The 14802-nt window shown below is 37.0% G+C and overlaps 2 protein-coding genes across 7 annotated transcripts in view; both read left to right on the top strand.

Annotated features, from left to right (window-relative positions):
- chico (insulin receptor substrate 1 chico) overlaps positions 1-14802 on the top strand; it is a 1085300-nt gene that overhangs the window by 162056 nt on the left and 908442 nt on the right. The window lies entirely within an intron of this gene.
- LOC137242349 (putative ATP-dependent RNA helicase DHX57) lies at positions 9592-14239 on the top strand. 2 transcript variants are annotated; one of them, XM_067769665.1, is made up of 4 exons: positions 9592-11638; positions 11697-11945; positions 12210-12375; positions 12435-14239. In XM_067769665.1, the coding sequence occupies exons 1-4, from the start codon at positions 11569-11571 to the stop codon at positions 12691-12693; spliced, it is 744 nt and encodes a 247-aa protein (XP_067625766.1). In that variant the 5' UTR covers positions 9592-11568; the 3' UTR covers positions 12694-14239. The 2 variants fall into 2 exon arrangements, with proteins under 2 accessions (XP_067625766.1, XP_067625765.1); XM_067769664.1 differs by having other exon boundaries at positions 11564-11945.

Raw genomic sequence — 14802 nt, 5'->3', positions numbered from 1 at the left:
TTTCGTAGAGGAAAAGTCAAGTTTTCCAGGGTTCATAAACGAATTTAATTCTTTCAAAGTTCTAAAAGTCGGAGCATTAGTTGCGTAATTAGTTCTAACAAAGCCCGACCAGAAAATATCGTGATTCCGTAAACACCTCTGCGGGATATTAAAACGTATTCTCTCAGGCAAGAAGGAACAGTCAATTAATCCACTTATTAAGTCGAACACAAAAGTGTGGGACAGAATGGACCGTCTAGTATCTAAGGACTTTAAGCTGGTAAGCAAACAACGACTCCTATAAAGAGGAATCGGGTCTCTGTAGTTTAAGGACCACAAAGCAAAGCGGAGAAAAACTTTTTGAACTCGCTCAAGCCTCTTAATATGACAATCATAGTATGGTCTCCAGATAAAAATAGCGTATTCTAATTTGGAACGTATTAGCGAGGTGTACAGCAATATTAAAGTGTAGGGATCAGAAAAATCAGAGCCAAAACGTTTAATGAATGCAAGTGCTGAATATGCCTTTGCAATTACGTAGCTCAAATGGCTTTGAAACAGAAATTTGGAGTCGAATACAACACCAAGATCGATAATTTCACTTAAAGTGGATAACGGAAGCCCATCAATATTGTGAGATGTAGGCAGAAGACAGCGAAACTTAGAGTAGGAGACATGTGAGCATTTTTTATACTCAGCGTGCTTTGCACACAGAGTATATTAACTTTGATTGGATAACGGTTGGTTGTACAGGTATAAAGGAATCGAGATAGATATATATGTACTTCCATATATCAAAATCATCAGTATCGAAAAAAAATTTGATTGAGCCATGTCCGTCCGTCCATCTTTTTATATATATAACATTTTGGAAAACACAAAAAACCTGATTATTTAGTAAATAATACACCTAGAATGTTGAAATTTGACATGTGGACTGATATTGAGACTCTTGATAAAAATTTAAAAAAGTTTTTTATAATGGGCGTGGCACCGCCCACTTGTGGTAAAATCAATTTTAAAAATATTATTAATCATAAATCAAAAATGGTTAAACCTAGCTTAACGAAATTCGGCAGAGAGGTTTCCTTTACTATAAGGAATGCCTTGAAGAAAAAGTTACGAAATCGGTTAAGTACCCCGCCCACTTTTATATAAAAGATTTTTAAAAGAGTCATGGATGAATAAAATAAGCTATATCTTTTCAAAAAAGAGCTTTATATCAATGGTATTTCACTTCCCAAGTGGATTTGTAACAATAAATAGGAAAAACTTCCAATTTAAAAAAATGGGCGTGGCACCGCCCCTTTTATGACTAAGCAATTTTCTATGTTTCGGGAGCCATAACTCGAAGAAAAATTAACGGATCGTAGTAAAATTGGGTACACAAATTTTTGCTATAGCAGGAAATATTTCTAGAAAAAATTAACGAGATCGGTTAAAAACCACGCCCACTTTTATATAAAAGATTTAAAAAGGGTCGTAGACGAAAACAATAAGCTATATCTTAGCGAAAAAGAACTTTGTATCAATAGAATTTTACTTTGTAAATTGAATTATAACATTAAATTAGAAAACACAAAAATTTTTGAGAAGGGGTGTGGCACCGCCCCTTTTATGAATAAGCAATTTTCTATGTTTCGGGAGCCATAACTCGAAGAAAAATTAACATATCGTTATGAAATTGTGTACACATATTTTTCTTATAGCAGAAAATATTTCTAGTAAAAATGGACGGGATCGGTTAAAGACAACGGCAACTTAGATAGAAAACAAATTTAAAAGCGTCGTAGACTAGCTATAACTTAGCAAAAAATAGTTTTGAATCAATGATATTTCACTTATCAAGTTTTACTGTTAGAGGAAATGGGGAGACATTTTTCTTTTAAATAGGCGGTGCCACGTGTTATGTAGAAAACTAATTTATGTGAAATGAAATGTACAATTGAAGCTCACGCTGAGTATATAATGTTCGGTTACACCCGAACTTAAACACCTTTACTTGTTAGAGTTTAAATTAAATTTATTTTTTTACCTCGTAATTATCTCCAAGTTTATTTTCGAAAGCGTTTTTTATCTGGGTATTCAACAGAAACTGTTTGGTTGTCATTTAATTTTTCCCTAATGGGAAGTACTCTCGCCTCATTGTGTAGATGGTGTGCTGGGGACATAAGAAGACAGCCCGCAGCGGTTGGTATGGCGGCCATATTGGTGACGCGTAGCAAGCAATCGGCTGGCCAATTGCTTTGTAAGCGGTGATGAGCGTTTCTTTATCTTTACCCCATGTGCTATGGGCAAGATATTTAAGGATTTTATTACGGATCTCGATTTACGGTACAATTAAGGCTGTATGCTCTCCAAAATGTAGATCCTAATCGAACGTCACACCCAAGATTTTAGGGTGTAAGACAGTCGGCAAAGTGATGCCATCGACGTAGATATCCAATGATTTAGTCGGTGACAACTGGGGAGATCAGGGAGATAGCTGTTTATTTTGTTACAAAGCTCATCGATCTATGAGCCTGGGCCTGTGGCCATTATTGTGCAGTCATCGGCGTAGGAAACGATAGTGACTCCTTCTGGTGTTGAAAGTAGCTTTGATATGTAGAAGTTAAACAGAAGTGGGGATTCGACACCACCCTGTGGCACCCCTTGTTTAATTCTTCTTGGTTTGGATGTTACATTCCTGAATTGCACCGATGCTTGCCGACCAGACAGATAATTTGCGGTCGTTTTGAGACTCGGGGAAGGGGAGACCCTTCCAGGTCCTGCAGTAACGAGCCTTGGTTGACCGTATCAAAAGCTTTTGACAGGTCTAACGCAACGGGTACTGTCCTATGGTGGGGATTTTGATTTAATCCGCAATTTATCTGAGTGCTAATGGCGTTTAGCGCGGTGGTAGTGCTATGTGATTTTCGGAACCCATGCTGATGATTGACAACTTGCAAATTTGCATTAAAATATGGAAGCAGAATGGCTTCACTTTTCTTGGCTACTGGCGATAGGAAAGATATGGGACGAAAAGAATCTCCTATGTTAGCTGGTTTCCCAGGCTTTAATAGCGGAATCACCCTGGTCATTTTCCATTTTTCGGGGATGAAGGTGGATAGGGACAAGTTGAAGACATGCGCTAGATATTAAATCCCTTGTTTGCCTAGGTTTTTAATCATCGGCATTGCTATGCCGTCTGGGTCCACTGCTTTAGATGGTTTATAATGAATGATGGCATCCTCAACCTCTTTGGCGGTGATGATAATTGGGGACGCGCTGTATTTATGCTTGTGTGCACGTCTGTTGGCCCGCCGTCTAATTTTATCAACCGTAGAATACATTACATATTGTCTGCAGAAAACGCTCCCAGATTTTTTCGCATCTGGCAGCAGTTTATCGCCAAAGGCGATGGAGATTTTGTCATTGTGCTTGGACGGATTCGATAAGGACTTTACGGTGGACCAAAGCTTACCCACACCGGCAGCGATGTTACAATCCTTTAAATGCATTTACTTGGTTGTTGTTGTTGTTGTATTAGCGATAACGACACTCCCCGAAGGTTTTGGGAAGTGTTATCGATGTTGATGGTCCTTTGCCGAATACAGATCCGGTACATTCCGGTAACAAATCACCATTGAGGTACTAACCCGACCATTTCGAGAACGATTAATATGACCACATTAAACCTTCCTGACCGAAAAATGGCCCCGGATCGCTCCGAAACTGGGGGTGGCATCCATAGTATTTTTGCGCAGAGCACCTTTCTGCATTGGCGGTCTTCGGCCCCGCTTATAGAAAATGACCTTGGGTGGGTCCGGTTTGGAGACCAAATATATACCCGCCTAAAACACTTTTACCCACAGTTTTTTTGTGGGTGTCACAAAATCATCAAAATTACAACAACCACATGGACATTTTCAATTCCTTTTGCAAATATCTCTTGACAAACTCAAAATTTTTGACCTCCGTTTTCGGATTCGCGATTCCCTCTTAATACTTGTCTAAAATAATGGAAAGGGATATCAAAGACGCGTTTTGGATCTAGGATCGTTTGAGTCGTTCAAAAGATATCAACTAAAAACCTAAAAATGGCCTCGGAATGCTCCGAAACCTGGGCTGGGATCCACTGTATTTTTACGCAGAACATCTTAATTTTTTTTTGTGGGTACGACAAAATTATCAAATATACAACAACCACATGAAAATTTTAAATTTCTTTTGGAAAATATCACTTGACAGACCCAAAATATTTGACCTCCGTTTTCGGATTCGCGATCCTGGATCCAAGACGTGTCTTTTGATAGCCCTATTTATATTTTTGGTCGTTTATTAAGAGTGTCATGTTGTCGTATAGAATTACCATTTTTATAACACAGAAAAGTGTTCTCCGCAAAACACTATGGATCCCACCCTCGGTTTCGGAGGGACCTGGCTGTCGACCTCTGTTCTAGACTATTACCTTCTTTATAAGCCCTGCCAAAAACCCACAAAAAAATGGGAAACGTGTTTTGCGCGGATTTGGTTTTGATTTTTTATATTCGCTGCCAAAAGCCGCCAATGCAGAAAGGTGTTCTGCGCAAAGATACTATGGACCCGGTTCCGGAGCGCTCGGGGGCCATTTTTCGGTTTTTTTGAAATATCTTTTGGGAGAAATCAAATTTTCAATTTCCGCTTTCGGATTGTTGGTGTAGCGATAAGGACACTTCCAGAAGGCCTTGGAGACTGTTATGTATGTTTATGGTCCTTTGCCGGATGCAGATCCGTTCCGTTCCGGTAACAAGCAACATAAAGGTACTAGCCTGACCGTCTCGGGAACGATTTGGTATGACCACATGAAACCTTCTAAGCCAAAACCCGACCTCCTCGTAACTTTTATAAATCTTTTGTGGCTCCTTGCTGTTCATGGCCAAGGGCGTCCCGTAGTCTTCGACCGTGTAGGTCCGGGAAACGGACTCTTAGTCTCTACCACCATTTGTCAGCACAGGATATATATGTTTGCGATATCTGTCCAATGCAGCTCCTGTCTTGGACGGTGCCACTTTTCTAGATGTTTTGGTCTGAGCAACGGCAACCCCCCAACGGGTTTCATCGCGCCATGCTGCCAGACCGCAAACCCAACTACACCGTCCAATCAAAACTCACAGCCGAGTATAACGTCCACGGAAAAGATAATGAGAGCGGAAATGGAGGGGTCTCGCGTTTGTCATCCAACACTCTGTGCAATGTAATCTATACGATACCGACATCGGCCGCAGGGATAGTGTCCTAGAACGTCATGGCATATCAACATCTACATCCCTCCTGTCACCTGTTGCCCCAGTGGATACCGCCTTGATATCAGACCACTATTCACTGGCGATAATCGCATTATCTTAGGAGATTTCTGTGGCATTCAAACCTACAGGCGGACAGCAAAGGTGAGATGTTGGCGGACCAAATAGAGGAAACGCCGTTCTGCACAATAAACGGATACGCCCCACTCGTATGGTAGGAAGCTGTCACATTTCGTCAGATCTATCCATCGAGAGCGCAGGACTCGTAAGCTGCGTCAAATGGCAGCCGATAGTAATATTGCGATCTGACCACCTGCCTATACTCCTTTCGCTCGAGCGATCCGCCGACTTCATCATTACCGAGAACCAAACTTTCATTAGCTTTAAGAACGTAAAGTGGGATGACTACAAATCCTTTACAGACAATCGCTTTACTGCCCTCCCTATCCCGACTGACGCCCGCCAAGGGGAACGTGCTATCCGCAAGGTCCATGAAACCGCTTCTGCTCGTTTTATTCCCGCCGGAAGAATTCCGGAAATCCGGCCTCATTTTCGGTCGGATGCCGCAAATTTAGCCAGAGAAGGTGATCATATAAGACAGCACGACCCCGGCGACCTCCAAATAAGGAATATAAACCAACGTGTCAGATTGCTTGTGTATGAACACAAGCGGGCGAAATGGGAGGGGCATTTAAGGAATTGTAACCTCTCTGCCGGTGTGGACAAGCTTTGGTCCACCATAAAGTGCCTATCGAATCTGTCTAAGCACAATGCAAAAATCTCCATCGCCTTTGGCGATAAAATGCTGTCGGATGCAAAAAAATGCGCGAGCGCCTTTTGCCGACAATATGTAATTCATTCTACGGTTGACAAAGTTAGACGGCTGTCCAACACACGCACACACAAGAATAAATACAGCGCGTCCCTAATTACCATCTCCGCCAAAAAGGTTGAGGATGCCATCGTTCATGCTACACCATCTAAATGTGCCTAGATGGCATAGCCATGCCGATACTTTAAAACCTAGGCAAAGAGGGATTTAATTATCTAGCGCATGTCTTTGTAGTGTCATGTAGTGTCAGCGTTACGTTACGTGTAAACTAGCTGGAAACTCCCCAAATATAAGAATGCACAATGAATGCAATAACAATGAAGGAGTCGAATAACGCGGAGAATTCTGATCGGCTGAATCTCCCGTTATTCGACTCCATCATGCGGTTTAGCCGTTTTGCACAAGTGCATGGCGAGAAGGTTGCTTTTCAGAAAATGCAAGTTAGTTTAGTTTAAAGTGAACCGGCAACCAGAACAAACGCGAAAAGTGAAAAATAAAAAGAAACGCAAATAAAAGTGGCACAAATTAAAAAGGCAAAATAAAATTAAAGTTGTAAATTAAAAAGTTTAAAAGCATTTATTGTATGAACGAAAGAAAAAGAAATTTTTAAATGAAAAGAAATTAAAATTAAAATTACTGTTTGGTGTTGTACGACGGGACCACAAACCTTCTGGGAGAGTGGTGATATAGTGAATATAGAAATCTGAAATATGAAACAGTTTTGCGTAAATGAATAGCAGCCAACATCAATAATATAATTTCAATTTAACTGACAATTTCATTCATTTGATTTCGTACAAGAACAGGCACGGTCTTTGTAAAGCAACATATTTTTCATATCTCTAGTTTCTAGTTTTAAGTTTAATATCAATTGAATAAATAGAATACAGAACAGTAAATGTCCTGTGATTCAAATATAGAACAACAATAATCTATACAACCATACTGTGTATTTGTATTTTATTTAATTTTCTCAGCACACGAATTTGACAAAATTATTTTAAAGTGGTAGTTAGAACAGCATAAGATAAAAGGAGTAAAAATATGACAATAAATAAATTAACTAATTAATTAACAATAGATAATTGATGAGACATTTCCATTAAAATATCTGGCCTGAGGATGAAGAGCAGAGAAGGTTGAAGGTAGTGTGTAAAACAGGATACGAAATCAGTAAAGTACATAACTTATGGAAGGAAATGTGAGTCATTCATAAAAACAGATTGTAACATGTGGTTTAACATGCCCTCGAATTCGCTTCCACTGCATTCAATTGTCCATTACATATTTAATACATGCGTGGTCTAGCAAAATATTAATAACCCAAATAGCCACTTCAGCTAAGCATGCATTTCTGCATGGGTTGCACATATTTATTTACATCGGTCAATTAGTCACGCTGACTGACACGCTTATATTATATTATACCTACATATGTACTCATGTGTCTAAATTTATCATTGTATATATGCTGACTTTGCATACAGGAAATATGTACGTTTAGTTTGGAAGTATTAGTGTAAATAGGTATCTGTAGAATAAGAATATTTTGTATAAAAGGGAATGTAATTTCCAAGTAAAGTCACTTATGATTCTAACATCATGGCTATCCTGCCAGACTAGATCAGAAAATAGCAAAACTGCTAAATTAAAAAGGCAACTTGCTAAAGATCTAGTCGAACAGAGATCCTGCCAAGTTTAAAAAGTAAAATTTAATAAAACAGTAGTCGCTCACAAATTAGAACTTTTAGTAATTAGAATGTCCAGAAATTAGAATCAACTTTTTCAATACACTACACGATCTGAAATTAGAATCGAAAATTCTAATTTCTGAGCGTATTTTGTTTTCTGTTGCAAAATAGACATAAAAAGGGGAATATCCAATTTATTCATGTTACTCTGTAGTCGTTGGATTTACGTCGCGGTTCTGTACATTTTTTGTTAGTTTTTGTGTGAAATTGATTCGCGTGCACGTGTTTTGGAATTGTTTGTTTAAAAGTAAAAGTAATTCGCTGAAATGCCAAATAAACGTAGGATAAATAATTTGTCCTTGGAAACCAAAGTTCAAATCTTGGAAAAACTTGACAAAGGTGTTCAAGGGAAGTGGTTAGCCCTAGAATTTGATGTGACGCCAGCTGCAATCAGATACATTAAATCGAATAAATCATCAATTTGAAACGCTGTTTCTTATACCTATCATGAGGCTAACAAAAAATAATTGCACATCGCTGCATATTAGTTATGAAGTTTTTGATTAATTTTTGGCTTTTTTAATGTATTTCTGTCGATCTTTTATGTATTGTTAATGAAAAAATATATTTATTGTAATTGGAGTTTTTGTTTTTAGATCTTTTTTTGATTTAGCGTATATAAGCATTAGGGCAAGTCAAATTGTATGGGTAAAAAAAACTTCAGGTGCACATCCAGTTTCTGAATCTATGGGTCGTACTGAGTAATATTGTCCTTGGGACCATAGGTCTGAAATGAATTTCGAGCCTTCCTAATCAGGTGAGAAAATTTTGATATAAAATTGTCTATCAAAATTAGGGAGGCTCGAAATTGATTTCAGACCTATGGTCCCATGGGCAATATTACTCGATTTGACCCATAGATTCAGAAACTGGGTGTGCATAAATAAATGAGCAACCTTTTGAAAAACTAACAGAAACCTAACCCTGCTAGACAGAGCTGACGGAAACTCCAACACATTAACAAAATTTTTGACACCACTAACACACTCGCATGCATTTTTCTCGTGTTCCTCTTTCTTTTGACATTTCTTACCGAAAGAAGAAGAAGAACGAACAGAAAGCCAAAAAATGCGCGTCATTTAATTCAATCGTGAAATTTTGTTTGCTAATTTAATTATTACAGCGGTACCTGTTACAAAAAAGTGAGTAAATGAATAAGAGGCATTTAAAAAACAGTCTCAGCAGTGAAAAAAGGTTCTATGAAGCCAGTGTAAATAAATGTGAAATGTGTGGTTTATGAGGACAATGGTGAAAATATTGTTCCCATGGCTCAAAATGGAGGTGCAAATCAGCCAATTCTTTACTTTAGCTCACAACTGCCAACGGGAGAGGTTTTACTAGACGCTCTTTGGACCCGGGGCCACGATATTTGCAAACAAAATTCAAAATTTTCATTTGGTTGTAATTTTGATGATTTTGTGGTACCCACAAAAAATAAATGTTGATAAAAGTGTTTTGCGCGGGGTTTAGTTTTGATCTCCAAACCGGTGTTGGACCCACCCAGGGTAATTTTTTATAAGCGCGTCCGAAAGCCGCCATTGTAAAAAGGTGTTCTGTGCAAAAATACTATGGATCCGACCTCCGTTTTCGGAGCACTCCGTGGTCATTTTTCGGTTTTCCGTCGATTTTTATTTCCCACCTTCGTATTGCTGTTGTCGAGGTCAATACGCGTCTTATGGCACCATTTTCGATATTGTTGGACGCGTATGCTGTCGTATAGAATTACCAATATCTTTTGACAGAAATAAAATGTTTAGTTTCCGCTTTCGTAAACGCGTCCTTTGACACTTCTTCCGATATTCTTGGACGAGTTTTAGCAGTTGTGAGCTAAAGCAAAGAATTGCCGCAAATCAAAGTATTTACCAATTAAATCGAAATATTGTTCCGGCTGAGCTCAATTATAATTATTAATAAACCAAACGATGTCCTTAAACAGTTAGAAATAACGAAAGATAAAATGTAAATTTAGTTTCTACCTATTTCACGACTTCTCCAAATAAACCACACATTCCACTGAGTCTATAATAACTTTCACTGTGTTAAATTTAATTTATTACTATCTTTATTGCATTCTTAAATCAAAAATTCCTCTTTCAAAAATGCATCTTCTATACCACTATTAATAGCAACATGTCATCACAAAACAACGGTAATTATAATTAATATTGACGTTTAATAATGTATCTGTGAGTTAAGCTGGCTCGAGGTCAGGTGTAATAAAACATAAGAAGTTCTTGTATAACCGATATATTTCGATTACCTTCGGGTAACCGTCCTCAGGGTAACTATTAACAATAAAAAACAACATGAAAATTATAATGAAACAATATATCACAAATAACAATAATTTTTCTTTAAAAAACTAATTACATACATTTATTTCTCTTTTACACTGTCTGACGTGGAGTATTATACTGTTTATTTTTTGTCAACAAGTGTCTGTATGACTGTGCAGTATTATCAATATCTGTTTTGTAGTTAATTCGTATGTTTGAAGGTGTGTTAACGATATGTAACATTTCTAATGTGTACCTCTTCTTCCATTTCTCTTCTTTCTCAATAACTGAAGCGTCGTCGAAGTTCGGACTGTGATAACTGCTGGCACAGTGGGCCATGAGAGCTGTTTTATGGTTGTTAGTAGAATTACTTTGTTTATAATCAGATTTGTGGTGTGACAGTCGAGTTTTTAATTTTGCTTTGGTTGTGCTCACATAAATCTTATGGCACGATTCTTTATCATTACCTTTGCAAGGAATTTTATATACAACATTGCTTTTTTCGGTGTTCGGTATTTTTGATTTTGTTTTATTAAAAATATGTTTTAGAGTGTTTATTGGTTTATGGGCAATTTTTGTTTCTTCGCTATTATAGCAATCTAATTTGGTAAGTCGCTCTGATAAACCAGGTACGTAAATAACAGATTTAAATATTTTTGGGGTGTTTGGTATAAGATCTCGGTTTGTTGATCGCGTTCTTCTTATTAAATTTTTTACAATATTCTCTGGAAAATCATTATCCCTTAATAGTAATTTAATTTCTTCTATAATTTCTTTGTGGTAAGTGTCGTCCGATATTTGTAGCATTCGTCTTATACAGCTCGTTGCTGTATTGATAATCATCGAGGATTTACGGGCTACCTAAAATTCATAAAGAAAGTACACCTCTCAGGCCCATATGTTCAACTATAACATCGCCATCCTACGGCCTTTGTACATATATTTCAAACATTTTAAAGAAATTAACATTAAATTCGAGCTACAACGTAAAAAATACCATTGATTTTAAAGAAAAGGTAAACAATACATTTATTTGTGACGATGAAAAACTTATTTCTTTCGAGCCAGCTTAACTCGCAGATATATAATTAATATTTTAAATAAAACCAAGTAGAATATTATATGAGTATCATCTTCAGCCAAACCCCTTAAGATCAGCTTCGCGACCAGTACAGGTTTTAATGAGACCGCCCATGCTCTTTATAAAGAAGATATGCTGGAGATGCGTAATAATGAAAAATCAGCATTGGAGTCTATTTATGATAAAGTTTTCGAGGAAATGGAGAAAAATATGGTGTGGAGTATGAAATTTAAAATTGATCACTTATTGATACACAACCCAACGGAGCTACGCAACAAAATGAATTTGGCAGCTGACGCAACGAAGCCAAAAGCGAAACCAAAAGTTATTGGTAAAGCACGTAGTCGTAATTAAATCGTGATGGCACTTGTAGATTTGATCAAAAATGTCCTTTTGCACATTTGGCTCCAGCAAACAACGACAAGCAAACAACGATGAGCTACGTAAAAAACAAGGTGCTTTACAATGATAACAATTTCAACCCCATCCACTTATTAAATAATTTATTTTTAGGCTTCCTAAATGATAACGAAGAAGAGAACTGGTTCTTTCTAGAGATACGTTTCCAACCTAACACCAAATATCCTTATGAAGCATCATTAATCTACCTCAAAAAAACATGTCACGAAATAACAAAAAAGAAGGAGGATGAATTGATTCGTGAGTTGGAACATTCAGATATTAAGTCAGAGGCTGCTGTGCCTGGGAAAAGCATAAGAGATGATAAATTTACGCTGGAGCAAATGCATGGACGTTACAGTGGTGAGAGAAAGTAATGGAGTTTAAGTTTTATTTGCTGGTGATTATTTATTTTAAAAATTTGAAATATACATATCATTCCTCCCGTATTTTAACGAAGGGTATTCTTATAGAAAATATTTACTGGGGCTCGTGAAGGTATGCAACAAGTTGTTTCGTCCCTTCACCTTTTTGCAAAATATTTAAACTTTTTTCCAACTCCGATAATCCATCTCTTTTTTTACTTAGAATATTCGAAGAAAACTTGTTGAAGTATTTATTTAATAGAGCCAATGAAAATCAATCCAGAATTGGCAGAATCTGTGCTTAAATATATTGTGGAGGGTGGGAATGTTTGGCCGAAAGAAGGCACAATTGTAGTATTCGTACCAGGGCTGCGTGAGATACAAGCGATACACGAAGCTCTCGGAGATAGTGTGTTGTTTGGAAAACGGTACGTATTTGATATTAGTCATATAACATTATTCTACTATTATTTTTTATTCCGTACAGGAGCGCTAACTTCATTGTCATACCACTTTACTCATGGCTTACCAGCGAAGAGCAATCGGCTATTTTCCGTCCTGCACCAAATGGCAAACGAAAAATTGTGCTCGGCACCAATATTGCTGAAACTTTAATCACCATCGATGATTGTGTATTTTTAATTGACCTTGGTCTAATGAAAGAGAAACGTTTCGATTCCAATCGTAATATGGAATCCTTAGAATTTGTCTGGGTATCACGAACAAATGATTTACAACGTAAATGACGTGCCACCAGGAATGACCCAGACAAATACCCCAGCGGGTTAGGGGATCAGAATATACCCGCGGTAGGTATGCCTGTCGTAAGAGGCGACTAAAATACCAGATTCAAGGGGTTGTGTGACGCAACCCTTCAGGTTGCCAGCGCAATATATAGCTTCTCCGAACCCAATTGTCGACCTCGCCTATCCGCGGCGAATCCTGTTTCACTAACAGACGAGGCTCTGGCGACCACAAGCTCCTCCTCATGGAGGGGGGAATGGCCTGAAGGTTTAATGTGGCCACATAAATCGTTCCCGAGATGGTCGGATCTTTATCCGGCAAAGGACCATCACATCGATAACACTCCCCAAAGCCTTCGGGGAGCAACCTTATCGCTACAACAACAACAACAACAACAACCCATTGTTGATATTTAAAACCTAGTGTATAATTTATATTATGTTTACAGCAGCGAACACTACAATAGCAGTGACAATTTTTATCAAATTTTGTAAATTAAATTATTTTTATTTTTGATAATTTAAGAAAAAATGCCAGGAATTTTGTAACTGAAACTATGCAAACCAACCTCAAAAACCAACAATTCGAAATTTCGAGAAAATTTCATTAAATTTTGAACTTTTTATTTTTAGTTTCCGGAATCTTTTTTTTTTGTATTAAAGTCCAATCAATTTTAGTCTAACAAAGTATAAGTTATAGGTTTATCAAAATTAGTATTGATTCTTGATAATTTATTTTCTTCCATACGATGGGCTAATAGTTTTATTTATTTTAATTCTTATAATTTTTTGGGATCGCTTTGCATAGTTTCAGTTCAAAATTCATCGAAGGCTTTTCTTAAATTATCTAAAACAAAATGAAATTTTGTTTACTAAATTTTATAAAAACTGCTACTGTTGATGTATATTCTATATTATATGTTGCATTATATATATATCCACATTTCCTAAAAGAGCAGCAGTCGTAACTAAAAAATTGGTTAAAAACTTCGAACATACATTTATTAACGGCCTTTTAGAACCCTTTAAAGTTACGACAGTTCTATTAGGATAGGTAGAGATACCTGCGAACAGAAAATAATAGTTTCGATTTGGATTATATTTCGTAAATTATTTCCGATATTTTATGTATAAACTTCTATGAACTTTGTAACTGAAGCTATGATACAAGTTTTACCTTGTGGCTTCGAGCAAAGAGGATAAATACAATAAGAGCCGTCACTCGTTATTTTGTGGCGAATATCTCGCTGGAAATTGAAAAAATTGATGCCGAATGTTTTCTGAGAAGGACATTTTTAATTGTCTCGCATTTATCCATGCCGTGCCCCTTGTGCAACTGTGATTTTTGGAAAGAGAATTAAATAAATTAATTATATACAGTCCAAAAATAAACACAAATACCCCACGAAAATGTATAGAAGACATTTATAAACATCTCGCCAAAAAAAAAGTAGCGACTACCTCTCAGTATACATCGAGTAAATGCCAAAAAAATAACGAGTGACGGCTCTTATTGTATTTATCCTCTTTGCTTCGAGCTCATCAAGCATACCACATATACATCTACAATGTGATCTAATATATTAAAATATAAATTTTTTTTTATGAAAATAAACGATGCATTTGAAATGTGAAAGGTTTTACATGGTCTTATTTTATTTATACAGGTTTGACGAATTCTACATCAGCGCTGTCTGCTGGTTTTATTTATACAGGTCTGATTGGTTTTTACATCAGCTGTGTTTGCTGATTTTATTTATACATACTTTATGTATATTTACATCAGGGATGATGGAATAGGTCGTAGGCAATGAGAAGGACGGCGATATGCCAATTCTCGTGTGCAAAAAGAAGACGGAAAACCATACACGAATACAAATTGTTTAATCAGGTTTGTCATGTCGCTTCTAACAACCTGATAGAAACTTTGCTTTACGCCCTGATGTAAATTTCCATCAGCCATATCTGTCAATTGATACCTCAAATGACGGATACCCGTCTAGCAGGGAAATATCAAGTATATACTAAGAATATTCTTAGACACATACCTATACATTTAGAGCGGGTCACATTGTATGGGGGGAAAAAAACTTCAGGTGCACATCCAGTTTC

The sequence above is a fragment of the Eurosta solidaginis genome, chromosome 2, assembly GCF_040869045.1.
Source record: "Eurosta solidaginis isolate ZX-2024a chromosome 2, ASM4086904v1, whole genome shotgun sequence".
Classification (NCBI taxonomy): Eukaryota; Metazoa; Arthropoda; class Insecta; order Diptera; family Tephritidae; genus Eurosta; species Eurosta solidaginis.
Note: the sequence above shows the minus strand (reverse complement) of the source record. Positions and strands in the feature narration are given on the sequence as shown.

What these genes read in the sequence shown, in the direction of transcription:
- LOC137242349 (XM_067769664.1), top strand. Translation starts at nt 11,618, where the DNA reads ATGAGCTACGTAAAAAACAAGGTGCTTTACAATGATAACAATTTCAAC. An exon ending in AATGCATGGACGTTACAGTG is followed by an intron (nt 11,946 to 12,209) that starts GTGAGAGAAAGT and finishes TTTATTTAATAG; the next exon opens with AGCCAATGAAAATCAATCCA. An exon ending in AGTGTGTTGTTTGGAAAACG is followed by an intron (nt 12,376 to 12,434) that starts GTACGTATTTGA and finishes TATTCCGTACAG; the next exon opens with GAGCGCTAACTTCATTGTCA.